Source organism: Thunnus thynnus, chromosome 15 (assembly GCF_963924715.1).
Source record: "Thunnus thynnus chromosome 15, fThuThy2.1, whole genome shotgun sequence".
NCBI lineage: Eukaryota > Metazoa > Chordata > Actinopteri > Scombriformes > Scombridae > Thunnus > Thunnus thynnus.
The window spans coordinates 26,898,899-26,913,039 of record NC_089531.1 but is presented as its reverse complement, the minus strand read 5'-3'; the positions used below and the strand labels follow the sequence as shown (position 1 = coordinate 26,913,039).

Below are 14,141 nucleotides of genomic sequence, written 5' to 3'. Positions count from 1 at the left end.
AAATAAACTCTGAGCTCTCCTCCTGCCAGTAAATCAGTCCAGATCAGAGCAGAATCCGTTGTGACTTGCAAGTGTTATTTGTCCTGAAGCTCCGGCTCTTCTCCCGGCTTCTCTCCTCCAGAGCTCCGGGCACTCAGCAGCTGTCTGTCCCTCCACTCTGTCTAGTGCATTTATAAACATCTCACACACTCAGACTCAGCACTGTGACATCGCTTATAGGATATATCTGGACAATTTTTCATGCTCTAACATACAGCAAGTGAATATGTTAGGAAGACACTGTCAGCGAGCGGGGGGGGTCATCAGCGCTCTAACCCACATCACTGCTTTCTGCTAACGGCTGAGTGGGCGTTTCTATTTGAAAAGCCTGGGAAAAAAATGCAGATTGAGTCGTCCTTTAATATTTTCCTGTGTACATCAGCAGATTAGACATATTCTAATGCAAATTCCCAGAGAGTGGAAGTAGAGAAGGTCAACTGCTTATTGTTATGTAGAATAAGCAAGACTTTTCAATGTAATTGAATGCCACTCAGGGACATTCTTGACCCTGTGGAGAAAGTGAAAGGAAATGACAACTATGATATGAATTTGGTGGCATTTATTTTATTGGTTTTCAATGCAAAATGCATTGTGGTGTCTTCTGAAAATGCAATATAATTTTACACTCAGTTTTACAGAAATAAATATATCAAGCATATGGAAAAACAGACAGTACTGTTAAAAATCTAGACCTACACATTGCTGTCTTGCAGGCAGGGGGAAATGAACTTACACAAATGGAATAACATACAGGATGTAGCCATAGGCGTATATGCAGCACCGGACAAAAGTTTGGACACACTGTCCCATAGTTAAAACACATTAAAAAAAAGAACAAAAAAACAAGCTGTGATTGTTTTTTTTCTCTCACTTTACTTGATATTTTGAATGTCAGCACAAATAGAAAGTTTTGCTTTTTGAGCCACTGAATGCCAGTCTGACAGTCTGACAGTCCCCAATCCCCCTGTCACAAGGAGAGCTGCCATCACCCTCACAACTACAGTAATAGAGCTGCAGCCGGTGACAGTTCCTCTTGCCTGTTTCCTGTAGGGCTCAACAATCAAACACTGGTGTAGGGCTTTGCTTATGCCATATCTCTGCTGCTTGGAGGAAGCAGATTTGGCTGTCAGGATTCATGGATACAGCAGGATTTTCTTCTAGTGTGCTTTGCCTACCTCAGCTTCAGTTTCTGAGGTAGAGGCAGACAGACAACCAAAAGAAGTTTGATATTTCAGGATGGTAGCATTCAATAATTCAGTTTTTTGTCACAGCTAACACACAAACAGAATCCCTTTTCAGACATAGAAAGTCACAGGTTGTTCATTTTTTAATCTTCTGTATGTACAGTGGCATGAAGCTAATTTCAGACCAGTCCCCCTGAAGGGATTGAGAGAATTAAAGGAACTGTAGTATGAGAGTCCTTCGTTACAACACAAAACAGAAGATTAAAGAAATACAATAGAACAGTTAAACAAAAAATAGTACCATTTGTAACAATGTGAAAGAGCAAAAAGAAAAGACGCAAAAAGGCTGGCATCTCTTTGTAGAAGATAATTCTAGTTTATTCCAACTTGGGTCTCATTTTTGTAGTTTTGCCCATCATTTCTATCTGTAATAATGCCATTGTACTCTCCAAGTTAGTTGCTGAGATCTGAGAACATAGCAACATCAGAAGTTGGAAAAGGCAAGAAATGCCAGCAGTGAGACACTCATACAGGCTGTAAACAAACCTACAGTTTAGCCAATTTTTTCTGCAAGGGAAATGAAGGAGAGCAGTAATATTTACCCAAAATGTCCGTTGTAAACACAAATCAAAGTTTACAGAAGTACAGACCAGAACTTATTTCTGCTCCTGGTTCAACTTTGACCCACCATCAAGGCTGGATTGCGAACTGGGCAGCACAGGCAACTGCCTCGGGGTCCCAGACTTCCAGGGACTCCAAAAACCCCCGGAGCCTTAGTTGTTTTTTTGTAATTTGATTAATTGATCATTTTCTAGGGAATTTGTGCTATTACAGTACAATCTTTTGGCCCTGTCTTTAAGACCGGCTTTGTGTCACAATCTAGTTTTAAAGCTCCAAAAACAGTTTCAAATCATATTCCTGTCATATAGGCATGACTAATAAAAACTTTGAGAAAAAAAATCCTTAAGTATTATTTATTAAGATTTAAACTCAGTGGTGTGTTTTGATCATTTTGCTGACAGTGGCTTGGCTACATAAGCAAACAACCACACAGCTGTCATCCAATTAGTGCATGGAAGTATGTGACATCACCTTTTTCCAGGGTAAAAACAACAAAGAACAGGAATCATGAAAGTGTTATTTGTAAAAAATAATAAGAACAATAGCACCATCAGTAAAGCAGTAAATAAAATAAAGCAATAAAACATAAAACACACTAATAAAACATAACTACAAAAAGTTAAAACAATAAAACAAATGGTGTGGGAAAGGTAAGATAGAAGGATCACAGGAAGGCTAGACTGTAAAAGTAAGTTTTCAAAAGAGACTTAAATGAAGAGATAGACTTTGCCATCCTAATCTCCTCTGGAGGATTGTTCCAAAGTCTGTGGGCCCTAATGGCAAACGCTCTGTCACCTTTGTTTTTTAGTCAGGATTTAGAAACCACCAGGAGAGCAGCATTTGAGGACCTCAGGGCCTGTGACGGCACATGGGGAGTTAAAAGGTCAAAAATATAGCTTGGGGCCAAACCTTTGCGGGCTTTAAGAGTGAGAAGTCAAATTTTAAAATCAATTCTAAAACTAACAGGCAGCCAGTGCAAAGAAGAAAAGATAGGTATAATGTGCACTTGTTTTCTGGTACCTGGTAAAATCCTGGCAGCTGCATTTTGGATTAAGTGTAGAGAGGAGAGAGAGTTTTGCTGCAGATTGAGAAAAGAGAGATGCAATAATCTAGCTGCGATGAAATAAAAGCATGGACTGTTGCAGACCAAAGTTGACTGTTTCAAGGTTTTTGGTAGGCAGAAATGGATTAATTTTAGAGATTTTCCCAAGTTGAAAAAAGCATAACTATATGACGGATTTGATATGGCTGTTCAAAGTGAGCTTGTTGTCAATTAAAACACCAAGGTTTCTAAACTGCAGAGTAATAAGATGAGGGTATAAACCTAGTAAGTTTGTAATTTGAGTGTTGGAGGAGTTAGTGCCAAATAGAAGTATCTCAGTCTTTTTGAGTTAAGTTGGAGGAAATAAGACAGTTTAGAAGTGAAAAAAATTAATTGAAGGTATTGGGGTCACAGCTGAGGTAAACCTGAGTATCGTATGCATAAAAATGGAAACTGATGTTGTGTGATCTTATGAGATGTCCCAAAGGCAACATGTAAATGGTGAACAGAATCGGGCCAAGTACCAAACCCTGAGGAACCCCACAATGCATTCAAACAGTGGTGAACTGTGACTATTAAAGCTGGACGCTAATAGTCATCTAAGTGAGGTAAACAAGAACAGGCATAATAATCATTTAAACCTTTGGGGTCTTCTCTATACCTAAAACAAAGATAACAACTGGAAATATAAAACTGGCCACCCAGAATATATATTATTATTGTCAGTGGATATCAAAATAGCCTTTGTCTCTCTCAGGCCTGGCGCCAGGATAAAGTGATGAGGATGGTCTTTATGAACCCATAATAACTTTTAAGATGTAACAGGAGCATTACCAAACAAACAACATGACAAGGGAGCCTTGAATTAAGACATGACAAACATAACTACAGTATGTGTGGTGAGCTAAGCTACAAGCAAGATAGCTCCAGCCTTCAGGAAGGCCTATGGGGATGATTTTTGGTCCCACCCATTATAAATCGAAATGTGATTGGTTAAGACAACAACAAAAACTTCTGATTGGATAACTCTATTTTCATGATTTAAGACAATAACTCTTTCATTTCTGCAGAAAACTTAATAGAAAATTAGGCTAAAAATTAGAATTAGAAGAGAATAATGAAGCAGATTTCTACTGTGTGTCTGTTGTGTGCACTGTACTTATAGGAACTTTGAGATGGAATAGTGTTAACTGGGGCTGGATAGCAAATTAGGTGCCTTGTGGCCCCATAACAGCTTAATGCCACCATGCCTACCATACTTAGCATACTTTCCCTGTGGAATAAGGGATTATTTTCTGCATCTCAGGTGCACTTGCTTTCTGTTTTACCTCCAAATAAAATGGATAAAATTATCTGGATATAAATAAATAAACTGATTGGTGTTTTTGCCCCATTGAACTTTACTATGGCAATCTTGCAATTAATTTACTACATATAATGCAAGTATTGGCTTAAACTATGAAAAAAGCCCAAATTGTACTCATCTGGAATTGACCTTCAAATCTGAGAAAACATGTAACATTATTGGAAAATCCTATTAGAAATCCTGAAATCATGCTTTTTTACTTCAGTAGACCTTGAATTCAGGTTGTTATTCAGCTTGTATTCATTTCTTGTATCTTCCTTAATGTTCCTACATTGTATAATGGAAATATGATTCACTCAAAATAGATGTAGCCAGGTTTATTTTGGAATCACCTGAAAAGGTGAGCAACTGCCTCTCATCATCCATCCCAACTTCAATCACTTATTGTAGAGACAGAGAACGTAGTCCCTAGTACTTCAGAGCCTATTTGAAGAACATTTTTTCACTTCCTTGCACAAAACTCTCGGATGTAGTTACATATTATTTAAGATTACAATCTCAGCTTTAGATATCTTTGAATTCTTATTTTGTGTTTTCACCAAGTGTTACCATGGAGCACTAGAAACAACAGTCCACACATGTGGACAATTGTTTCTTCTCAGAACTTAGTAAACTGTCCAGCCATCAAAAAACTAGGCATACTCCTTTAAGAAGATGCATCTCATTAAGCCAAAAAATGCAGAGAGGTACTCAGACAGTTCACAGGTTGGATTACTTTGCTGTTTTTCTGTCAGTAAGGTGCTAAAGAAGAAAAATCAACTGTCATCCTCTAAGACATGGTGCTCTGTTATCAGACAGTAGAAGGCAGAATCTCAATTCATCCTGAGGGCTGGTCCACAGTTTCCTTTCATCACCTCCCCTCTGCTCTATCTCTGTTCCCTTTTTCCATCCTCCTCCATCCCTCTCTGTGCCTTCTTGCTTTGTCAAGGGTGTTTTTACCCCCTGGCATGCCTGTGCAAGAGTCCATTAACTTGAGACCTGAGTGGAGTGTTTGTTTCAGAAAAGGTTATTTTTCTCTCCTGCTATAGTTCCTGGCGGCATCGCTCCGGAGTCCCTGACCTTCACCCCGCTCGATGACATGATCTTCCTCAAGTGGGAGGAGCCCGTGGAGCCCAACGGTCTCATCACGCAGTATGAGGTGGGATACCTTGTTAGCCACACAAAGAAAAAAAATCAACAACCCACAACATTACAGCTGCCTTCACATCACACACTAATCCTTTCCAGGTGTAGGATGTAATTTTCCCCTTGCCTATATCTGTTTTGTTCATCCTCCTTCAATATAATGACTCAAATCAAGGAAAAGTCTCCTCTGCATGCTTTAAAGAATGCACTGCTCCCCCTCTTTGATTTCCCCCAGGCTTGTTTTTTTCTGTTTCTTGCCCAAACGCTGGTAGCACACATGAGCCTGAGCCACTATAGCAGGGAGGACCCACTTTTCACAGTTCATGGGATTTACTGTACATGTTCATATGGTAATGAAGCTGAGGCACAGACTTCAGGCTGTAATTACATGGGGGACAACCATTCTAATTACTTATTTGCCGAAGAGATGGCTCCACAAGGGGGCAACTTTAAATGTTTCTAATTAATTATTGATGGCCCCATATCAACCGCAGACCTTTGTAGCATGGGCTTTAGAGCTTTTATCTGTAAGTAAATGTGAAGACCCACTATGGCTCAACACATGGTAGCCTGATGGGGAGAGAAACTAGTTTTCATTCACAGGCACAGGCTTGCAGAGTAAGGAACGAAGCATAGAAATAAGTGTTGCTGTAACTTCGCTCCGCATACAGATGAGGTGCCCTTGCCCCTAACCTCCAAACTTTTACTGCTCGGGATGTACAATAGAGCCCGAACAATATTGGAGTTTTGAGGCTGATGCCAATGTCAGTGTTTGATAGTCAAAACCCAGCAAACAAGTTCATACAGTTCATACAACACACAACACTAACTCCTGACATTTTCCATTGCTGTTGAATCATCGTTGAACCGCTAAGAACTCCACTCCATTTCCACCAAGTCCAATGAACCCTAAACCTTGAAGAAAACCATAAAACCTCCATTGTTTGCTTTTAAATTCTCACCAGTGACCTTTGTTTTTGCTGCATGGGTATTGTTTTCATACTGGAGGAAATCTCTTGTTCAATAAGCTGTCCATGAAAACAAGACCTCATGCTAGCATCTGTAATTACTACTGGCCAGTAATCACAATGACTTGACACTGACATTCTCCCCTGTGTGAACAACATTATGAGTTCAACAGTGTCCCATTCTGATACCTTATATGTGTAGTTTAGTGACTATTTTTTTCTTGATTTTACCAAAATGTAGAGTATTTTACAGCTCCGATGACCAATAATATCATATTGGGTATCTTTTGGTGTCTCCAAATAGCCTTTTTGAGTGTCTGCCTAGACAAAACCTTAGAAAAAAACAATGTAGAATGCTCAGTTTTACTGTTATTGTCACTATATTTGGAAAATGATGTGTCCAGCCGTGTGGTAATGGTTCCACTGCAACAAGTTCCTAAAATTAAACAATAAAACATGTTGCCGGTCCATGCTCTCCAGACGACATACAGAGGCATTTTCTGATCTGATGCCACTATCAGCAGCCTCATGACCTTCATCGACATAGTTACAATAATAATAACTTGGTTACAGTTAGGAAACGACTTCTGGCGTGGTTGAAAGAAGCGAACATTTGAATGGGAAATGGGAAACAGTGAGCTTATGTGTTATTCTGATGTTTTGCTGACCCATCCATCAACCCCAGCCTCACTCTGCAGACTTTGTCACTTCATAATAAATTGCTCTCAACGGACAAGAATCATAATTGCTATGGCTGCTAGAGTGCTTTGTCACAGAAATATGTGGTTTTTAGCCATTTGCTGAAACGACAGATGCTCTCATTTTTCATGGGAGGTCTCTTCCATTGTGTTTATATGCTGACCAGGCAAAGCTATTGACACATACTGTATGTTCATTCATTTGAATTATATATATATATATATATATATATATATATATATATATATATATATATATATATATATATATATATACATGTATATGTGTGTGTGTGCGCGTGTGTGTGTATATATAAAGCTAAAAAATCCCATACAGTTTTACCATGTTTGTGCTTCTGTAGCTTTAGTATCACATACCCCAAAACAATATGTCTATTCTAGCTAAAATTTGTTATTAATATCTGCAGATATATCAGTTGAGCTCTAATGTACAATACAAAAAAAGGACTTTGTCAACACCACATAAAAGAGTTGACTTCACCTTATATCCCATAAAACCTGTGTGGAAAGGGAGATGATATATATAATAAGATATATGACTGAGACTGAGTTATGTCATTGAAAGGTTTATAGATAATGCAAAGGGAACAGTGAAAATACAAGAAAAAGCAAGAGCAATCCTCTTGTTCCCATTAAGTTGTGTCCTGTAGTCCCCTTATGGGTTTATCAATAAAGAAATGTCACCTTGTACTGACATCCATCCATTCATCTACTTCCACTGGCTCACAACAAGGCAAGATGCTCTCAGAACCTCTTGAACAAGACTGTCCATTGTAACTGTCAGGAGTGAAGATTCTGAGTTGACTCGAGAGTTTAAGTCTATTATCTTTAAAAATCAAGCAAATTGTGCTGAAGGTCATGCAAGTAGAAAGGAAACACATACACATCACAGGGAGAACAACCTGAACAACCATGCCAACCTGAACGTAAAGTGTTAACATGAAAATGGCTACAGACAGGCCACCAAAATGATGAATGGACAGTTTTACAACCAGCCTGGTTGATTTCCTAAGCTGTATAAATCATGATTTGCAGCCTTAAACACATTCATCAAACTGCAACAAAAAAAAACCAAACATGATGCTGGTCATCATTCATACTTGTCATCAGTAGTTGTTCTCTCTCTGGTTTTACTTTATTAACTAATCCAGAAAACGGTGTAAAATCAGGCCAACAGCATGGCAGAACAAGGATATGACATAGAGTACCTGAGTCTGATTATCAGTGGCTAACTGCAGCTTTAAGATTTATTAGATCTGCGCTGTGAGATGACATCTTTTCGAAGTAGTCCTAAGATTAATTGAGAGGTGTTTCTCTTGAGAGAGCCTTTATGCCATCTAAATTCAATCTTTCAGGTAATGTGAATAACAAGCTACAGGCTTTGTGAGGCATATCACAGATATTGTATCTACTCCACAGGTTAATAGAGTAAGCTTTATTTTGACCTTGAGACTGGTACATGTTGGGGAATACTTACAATGACCTAATTTGATGCTCTCCAGAACAACAAATATAAGTGTTTTCTGATCTGATGCCAGTATCGGCAGCCTCATGACCTTTGAAATTTTGATATTTTCTATAAACTGAATAGCTGGTAATTGTTCCTTTTTGCTAACCATGGTGTTGGTCAGTCAGGTCAGTTGGTTGGTTGGTCAGTCCACCAGTTTAGGTCAGACTGAAATTTTCCGAACAACTACTGGATGGATTGCCATGCCAAATTGGGTAAAGCCATTCATAGTCCCCAAAGCATGAATCCTGCTTACTTCAGTGGACCTGACTTGAGTGCCATCATGACGTTGACGTTTGTTAACCTGACGCACCAGATGGTTTGTTACACAGAACCATCTGAGAAGTTGTCCTTGGAAACTGTTTGGAAAAGGGCAGGCACTTTCAAAAAAATACTTGGCAGGTGATTGAATGAACCATCTGTCTATCACCATCTTATCTTGCAAGGCAGCTGGATTTGCAAGATCACAAGATCACGCAAGAATCCTCATAGGAGGCTGATTGATCCAAACCACAAGTGGCTAATTATGCTAATTCATAACAAAGATGGTGAACATGGTAAACATTATACCTGCTTAACATTAGGATGTTAGCATTGTCTTTGTGAGAGTTGCTAGCATTGCTGTAGACTCTCAGTCCTGTTTTTAATCTAGTGGCATCTTTTTCCCTGCTCACAGATCAGCTACCAGAGTATTGAGTCATCTGACCCCGGCATTAATGTACCAGGTCCCCGCCGTACAGTGTCCAAGCTGAGGAACGAGACCTACCACATGTTCTCTGGCCTGCATCCTGGAACCACATACCTGGTGTCAGTCCGCGCCCGAACCGCCAAGGGGTTTGGCCAGACGGCTCTTACCGAGATCACCACCAACATCTCTGGTGAGGCTTTAATGACTGCCCTACCTGTGCTGGCTGGGGCCATTGTACTATGTGTTTGTGTGCAAGTAGGTGAAGGGGTTGGGGTACAGTGAGAGTCAGATAAGTAATAGCTCTTGAATGGTAGACTCCATGAATGATGCAATATAATTAGAAGATGATAATGCTGAATTTATCGTAACAACACTGCTTAAAAGAAAAAAAGCCTTATTTTTCCCAACAAAAAGTGTGTTCCTCTCAAAGCGTTTGTAGACAATAGCAAAAAAGTCTAAGTTATTCCCTCCTTTCGAAAAGCTTTTGATTAAATTATGCATATACTTTTAAATCATAGAAATTATCTTAGCCACACAGCTTTCAGCTGTGTATTGCCATCATTTGATGGAATAACAGCAGGCCCGAATTATATTGAACTATAAATGTTCAGCTTGAATGGCTTTACATGAAAACAGTTTTGTTCAGGCAACATCACCGTAAACTGAATCTGTGTTTACCATTCAAAGGCAACACAGCAGCCTAGAAATTAGAGAAGCAGTGTTTGTGAGTGAAATGGTTGTTGGTATGGATCTGTGGGGAATGTGGAACAGTTTTCTCCATCACTCTGTCTATATATATTGTTTCATTTGTTGGTTTGTTTTTCCAACCCAAACCACACTCTTTCACTAACCTTAAATTACTTTTTGTGCCAAACCATAGAGTTGGCCCAATTCTGAATTCGAGAGTTAGTTTTTCTTTGTCCTCCAAGGCACCTGTTGGCTTCAGATTTGTGAACAAACTCAGCAAATCAAACACCATTTCTATGTGGTTAAGCAAAACAACCTCTGACTAAAATACTTTATAGGTCTCACTTGATCTAAACACAATGAATTTAACCAGAAAAGTTAATCTCTGGAGTCCTTTGTTTGTCGTGACCCCGCACTGTAAATAATGCCGCCTGCTCTCCATCCTTCCCTATTATCTGTACATGCTCCATCTGGTTTATAGGGTGGCCTGCGTGGGCTCACAGCTGTCAGCGTATACAATTCAACCTACAGTATCACATGCTTTCTCCCTGTGGGAAGCAAGCTCCTGCACCGATTTGGTAGCAAGCATGAATGTGTAATGTAGCACTATTAGTCTTTTCCTTAATTCATGCTGGATTTAACAATCTAACATGCACTGGCTGAAACACTCCCGAACACCGCTATGTATAACGCAGACCTCAGCTGTCGTGTGCATGTGTGTGTGTTTGCGCCTGGGTTTTGGATGACAGGTTACACAAGCAGATTTTTACAACAAGCATTAATTCCATGCCTCAGAAGCAGAAAGGTTTCCACTTCCATTCTCAAGCCCTTTTTTGTTTCAGCTTATCTGTTTTACCAGGATAGCCATTTGCTTCGCTACATACTCGAGTTAATTCACTCCATGTAGTAAACAGTGATGCGAACACTCAACCTCATTGTCCCCAGAGCTTTGCTGAGGCTGTGCAGCTTTGAGATCTGTCCTAATTATATTATAAGGGCCCCTTGTTTTTTCTGTAGTTGGCTGCTGTTTCTAGTCATCATCAGTCAATGGCACTGTGTGGGAGGCCTCCACACACCACTGTACAGTCCACTGGGGACATGCACAGATAATGAATAAAGCTAACGCGCTGAATCTTTTCATGTAGGTGTGGACAAATTACTAAAAATATGCAAGCAGAAGTACATGCCTTTTTAAACTCTAAACTTTGCAAAAACATATTTGATCTTTCTCAGGAAAATGCAAAAACTGAATGCTTTCTCTTGCTCTCCCCTCCATCTCTGCAGCCCCTGTGTTCGACTATGAAGACATCCCCTCTCCACTGAGTGAGTCAGAGAGCACCATCACTGTGCTGCTGCGCCCTGCGCTGGGGAGAGGGGCTCCTGTCAGGTACAACAAATACACGTTTCACTCCTACGCCAGCATTCATTCAGCGCCCCTCCGCATTGTGATATTTATAGCTGTAGTCAAAAAGAGCTCGCGAGAGCACCAGGAAATAGTTCTTTAGGAGCACAGCAGGTACCATTTTAAGTGCAATGCAAAAATTTTCTGTTTATACTTTTGTTTATCTAAGCTGAAGTGGTTCTTCATGATGGTTTTGTAAAGAATGTATGAAATATTTCAAATGTTATCTATTTGAATGTTTGCACAGCATTACATCAGAAAGAGGTGACCATTACCTCTCCTTCCATCCTGAAATCTGATTCACCGTGTCAGACAGCTCTGGAAAGACACCACATGTCAGCCAATCATATCTTGGCTGGTTGATAGCTGTGTCACTATAACGAGTGCCACACTCCAATTTCAGTCAGGAAAACAGGGCTGAGAGAGATGGAAGCACTCAGCTTTGAGGTGAAACTGAGAAAGAGAATGCAATCCTTCGAGGAAGAGTGAATTTCTCCGGGTCAAACGTAACAATGCAAATAGAAATTTGTATTGTGTGGCATGTGTGCCGGGGTTCTGTCAGAGACAAACAAAAAAAGACCACTCTTTAAGGTCAGCCATGAATACTGAAGTCTCCGGAGAGCCGTGACATGTGGCAGCAAGTTAGACAAACAGTGCATTACAGTGCATTTTGTTAAGGAAGTTTCAGTTTATAATGTTCGGTGCCACAATACATTGACATTGCAACCTTTTAGTATATATATTTTATGGCATATAGCATATACACTACATATACAGGTATATGATTATATGTTTACTTTTTATTTTACAAAAAAACTATCTCTTGATTTTGGCAATACTTTTAGAAATTGCAATTTTGCATCAAATAAAGGCACTGGATTGATTGAATGTGATGATGAAGTGGTTTCTTCATTTTCTTCAGTTTCATGTTTAAAACCGCTGTTGATGCTTCCATAAAACAAAACCAAATTTCAAGTGCAGCTCTTCATTTGCAGAGGGAAAAAATTACTAATTAAAATCACTTTTTAAAGGGAAATCATGATTTCATACAACATTGTGCTCAAGTTAAATGCTGAGATCTGGGAACACGGTGACATCGCTAAACAGAAACATGAGAGGTCAGACGATCAGACAGGCTGTAAACAAACCTCCGGGTTAGCTGAGCTTCATTTAAAAGATAAAATGAAGGTAAACTTATTACACATCCAACCATCCAGCTTACAGAACCACTTCCTGGTTCAACTTTGACCTACTGTACTACCTACTGTAGTTGTGCCCTCACAGTTTTCCAACTTTACTGGTGCACTCGCTTTCAGCTTTACCATCAAATAAAGTGGTTTAGATGACCCGGCTACACTGTTGGTTCTTTATGGCCTGTCTGATCTTCTGACTGCTTGCGTTATTTTTCTTTCCAGATCAGAGAGTTTAAAGTTATAACTGTTAGAAATGCTGGCCAAAACTTAGAAAGGAAGTTTTAATAAACCAGGATTTGTCTTTGATTGTGTCAATGGGTGAAAGAAAGCAACAAAACACATATACTGGAAGAGTTTGAAGGTTCATTCCTGACCTTGGATTCAGTAGTTTGACATAACCCAAAGTCCACTTTTTTCTGAGCTTTCAACTGTATCATCATTAGTGGATGCAGTTTGCCCAGCTGTCATGGAGATGGCTCACAACGTGGTCATATGATGACAACTGAGCAAACTCCATCTGTTTATGAAGTGGTTTAACGCAAGGAAAACCTAGTAAGTGGACCTTGAGCTGAAATTTTGTCAGATATTAATGTGACTGTATGCTAAATACTAACAGTAATTAGTTTTGATTAAGGAGTATGTTGTACTGTTTTGGAGTACTAAGCCCGACACTGCCCCCCCCTCCAGTGCCTACCAGGTGGTGGTGGTGGAAGAGGACGGGTCCCGTCAGGTGAGGCGGAGGGAGCTTGGTGCCGTCGACTGTTTCCCCACACCAAACTCCTACAACGAGGCCCAGGCCAAAGGAGTTCCACATTACTACACAGCCGAGCTTGCTCCCAGCAGTCTGCCCGAGGCCACACCCTTCACCGTTGGCGACAACCACACCTACAACGGCTACTGGAACAGTCCTCTCGATCCCACCAAGAACTACCTCATCTACTTCCAGGCCACCAGCAACTTCAGAGGGGTAAGAGCTATTAAGGCGCCTGACAAGGCTTTTATTTCTGGAGCTCAGACATGCTGCTTTTATGTTTCAGCAACCTTGACAGTCAATTTAGATTTGTGTCGAGCAAGTCAGAAGGCAGTATGCTGGAGGCACTTCAAGAGGGGAAGAAATCCTCTGCATAAACAAGGCGTTGTTTATTGCCAAATAGAATGATGTATGTTTTGCATTTTTAGGATGGCTTTGGGTCGATTGTTTCCCACTGGTAAATCTTGGACTTGTTAATGTTGCACAGTTTCTCAATGAAACAAAAAAGGAAACCATTTTTGCCCCTAAAATCCCTCAAAACAATCAGACGAGCAAACAGGCCAAATGAATCTTAACAGCTTTTAGAAGATAATTACTTGCACAATAGAATGGGTTCTCCTGCATTTTCTGTAAGCATCCAGTCGTCAGATTTCATTTCATATTTGTCTCATATTCAAGCTCTTTAAAAATTTTAAGAATCTTTTTTTCTTCAGGGGAAAATCAAACACTGCCTCTGAGGTGTATAAATATCTGAAAAAGAACTCTATGAGCAACTGGGAAAATGACTGGAGCGTGAATAAGGAATATGCTGGCCAGTGTGCACAGAGGCAGTGAAAGTAAACGCTGTTT

At 39.9% G+C, this 14,141-nt stretch overlaps 1 protein-coding gene across 4 annotated transcripts in view; it reads left to right on the top strand.

Moving 5' to 3' along the window:
* ptprua (protein tyrosine phosphatase receptor type Ua) overlaps positions 1-14,141 on the top strand; it is a 229,801-nt gene that overhangs the window by 156,056 nt on the left and 59,604 nt on the right. For all 4 annotated transcript variants that reach the window (XM_067611584.1, XM_067611582.1, XM_067611583.1 and 1 more), the window contains 4 exons: positions 5,281-5,390; positions 9,248-9,449; positions 11,231-11,333; positions 13,229-13,508. In XM_067611584.1, the coding sequence (XP_067467685.1) occupies positions 5,281-5,390; positions 9,248-9,449; positions 11,231-11,333; positions 13,229-13,508 (695 nt within the window). The remainder of the gene's footprint in view (positions 1-5,280; positions 5,391-9,247; positions 9,450-11,230; positions 11,334-13,228; positions 13,509-14,141) is intronic.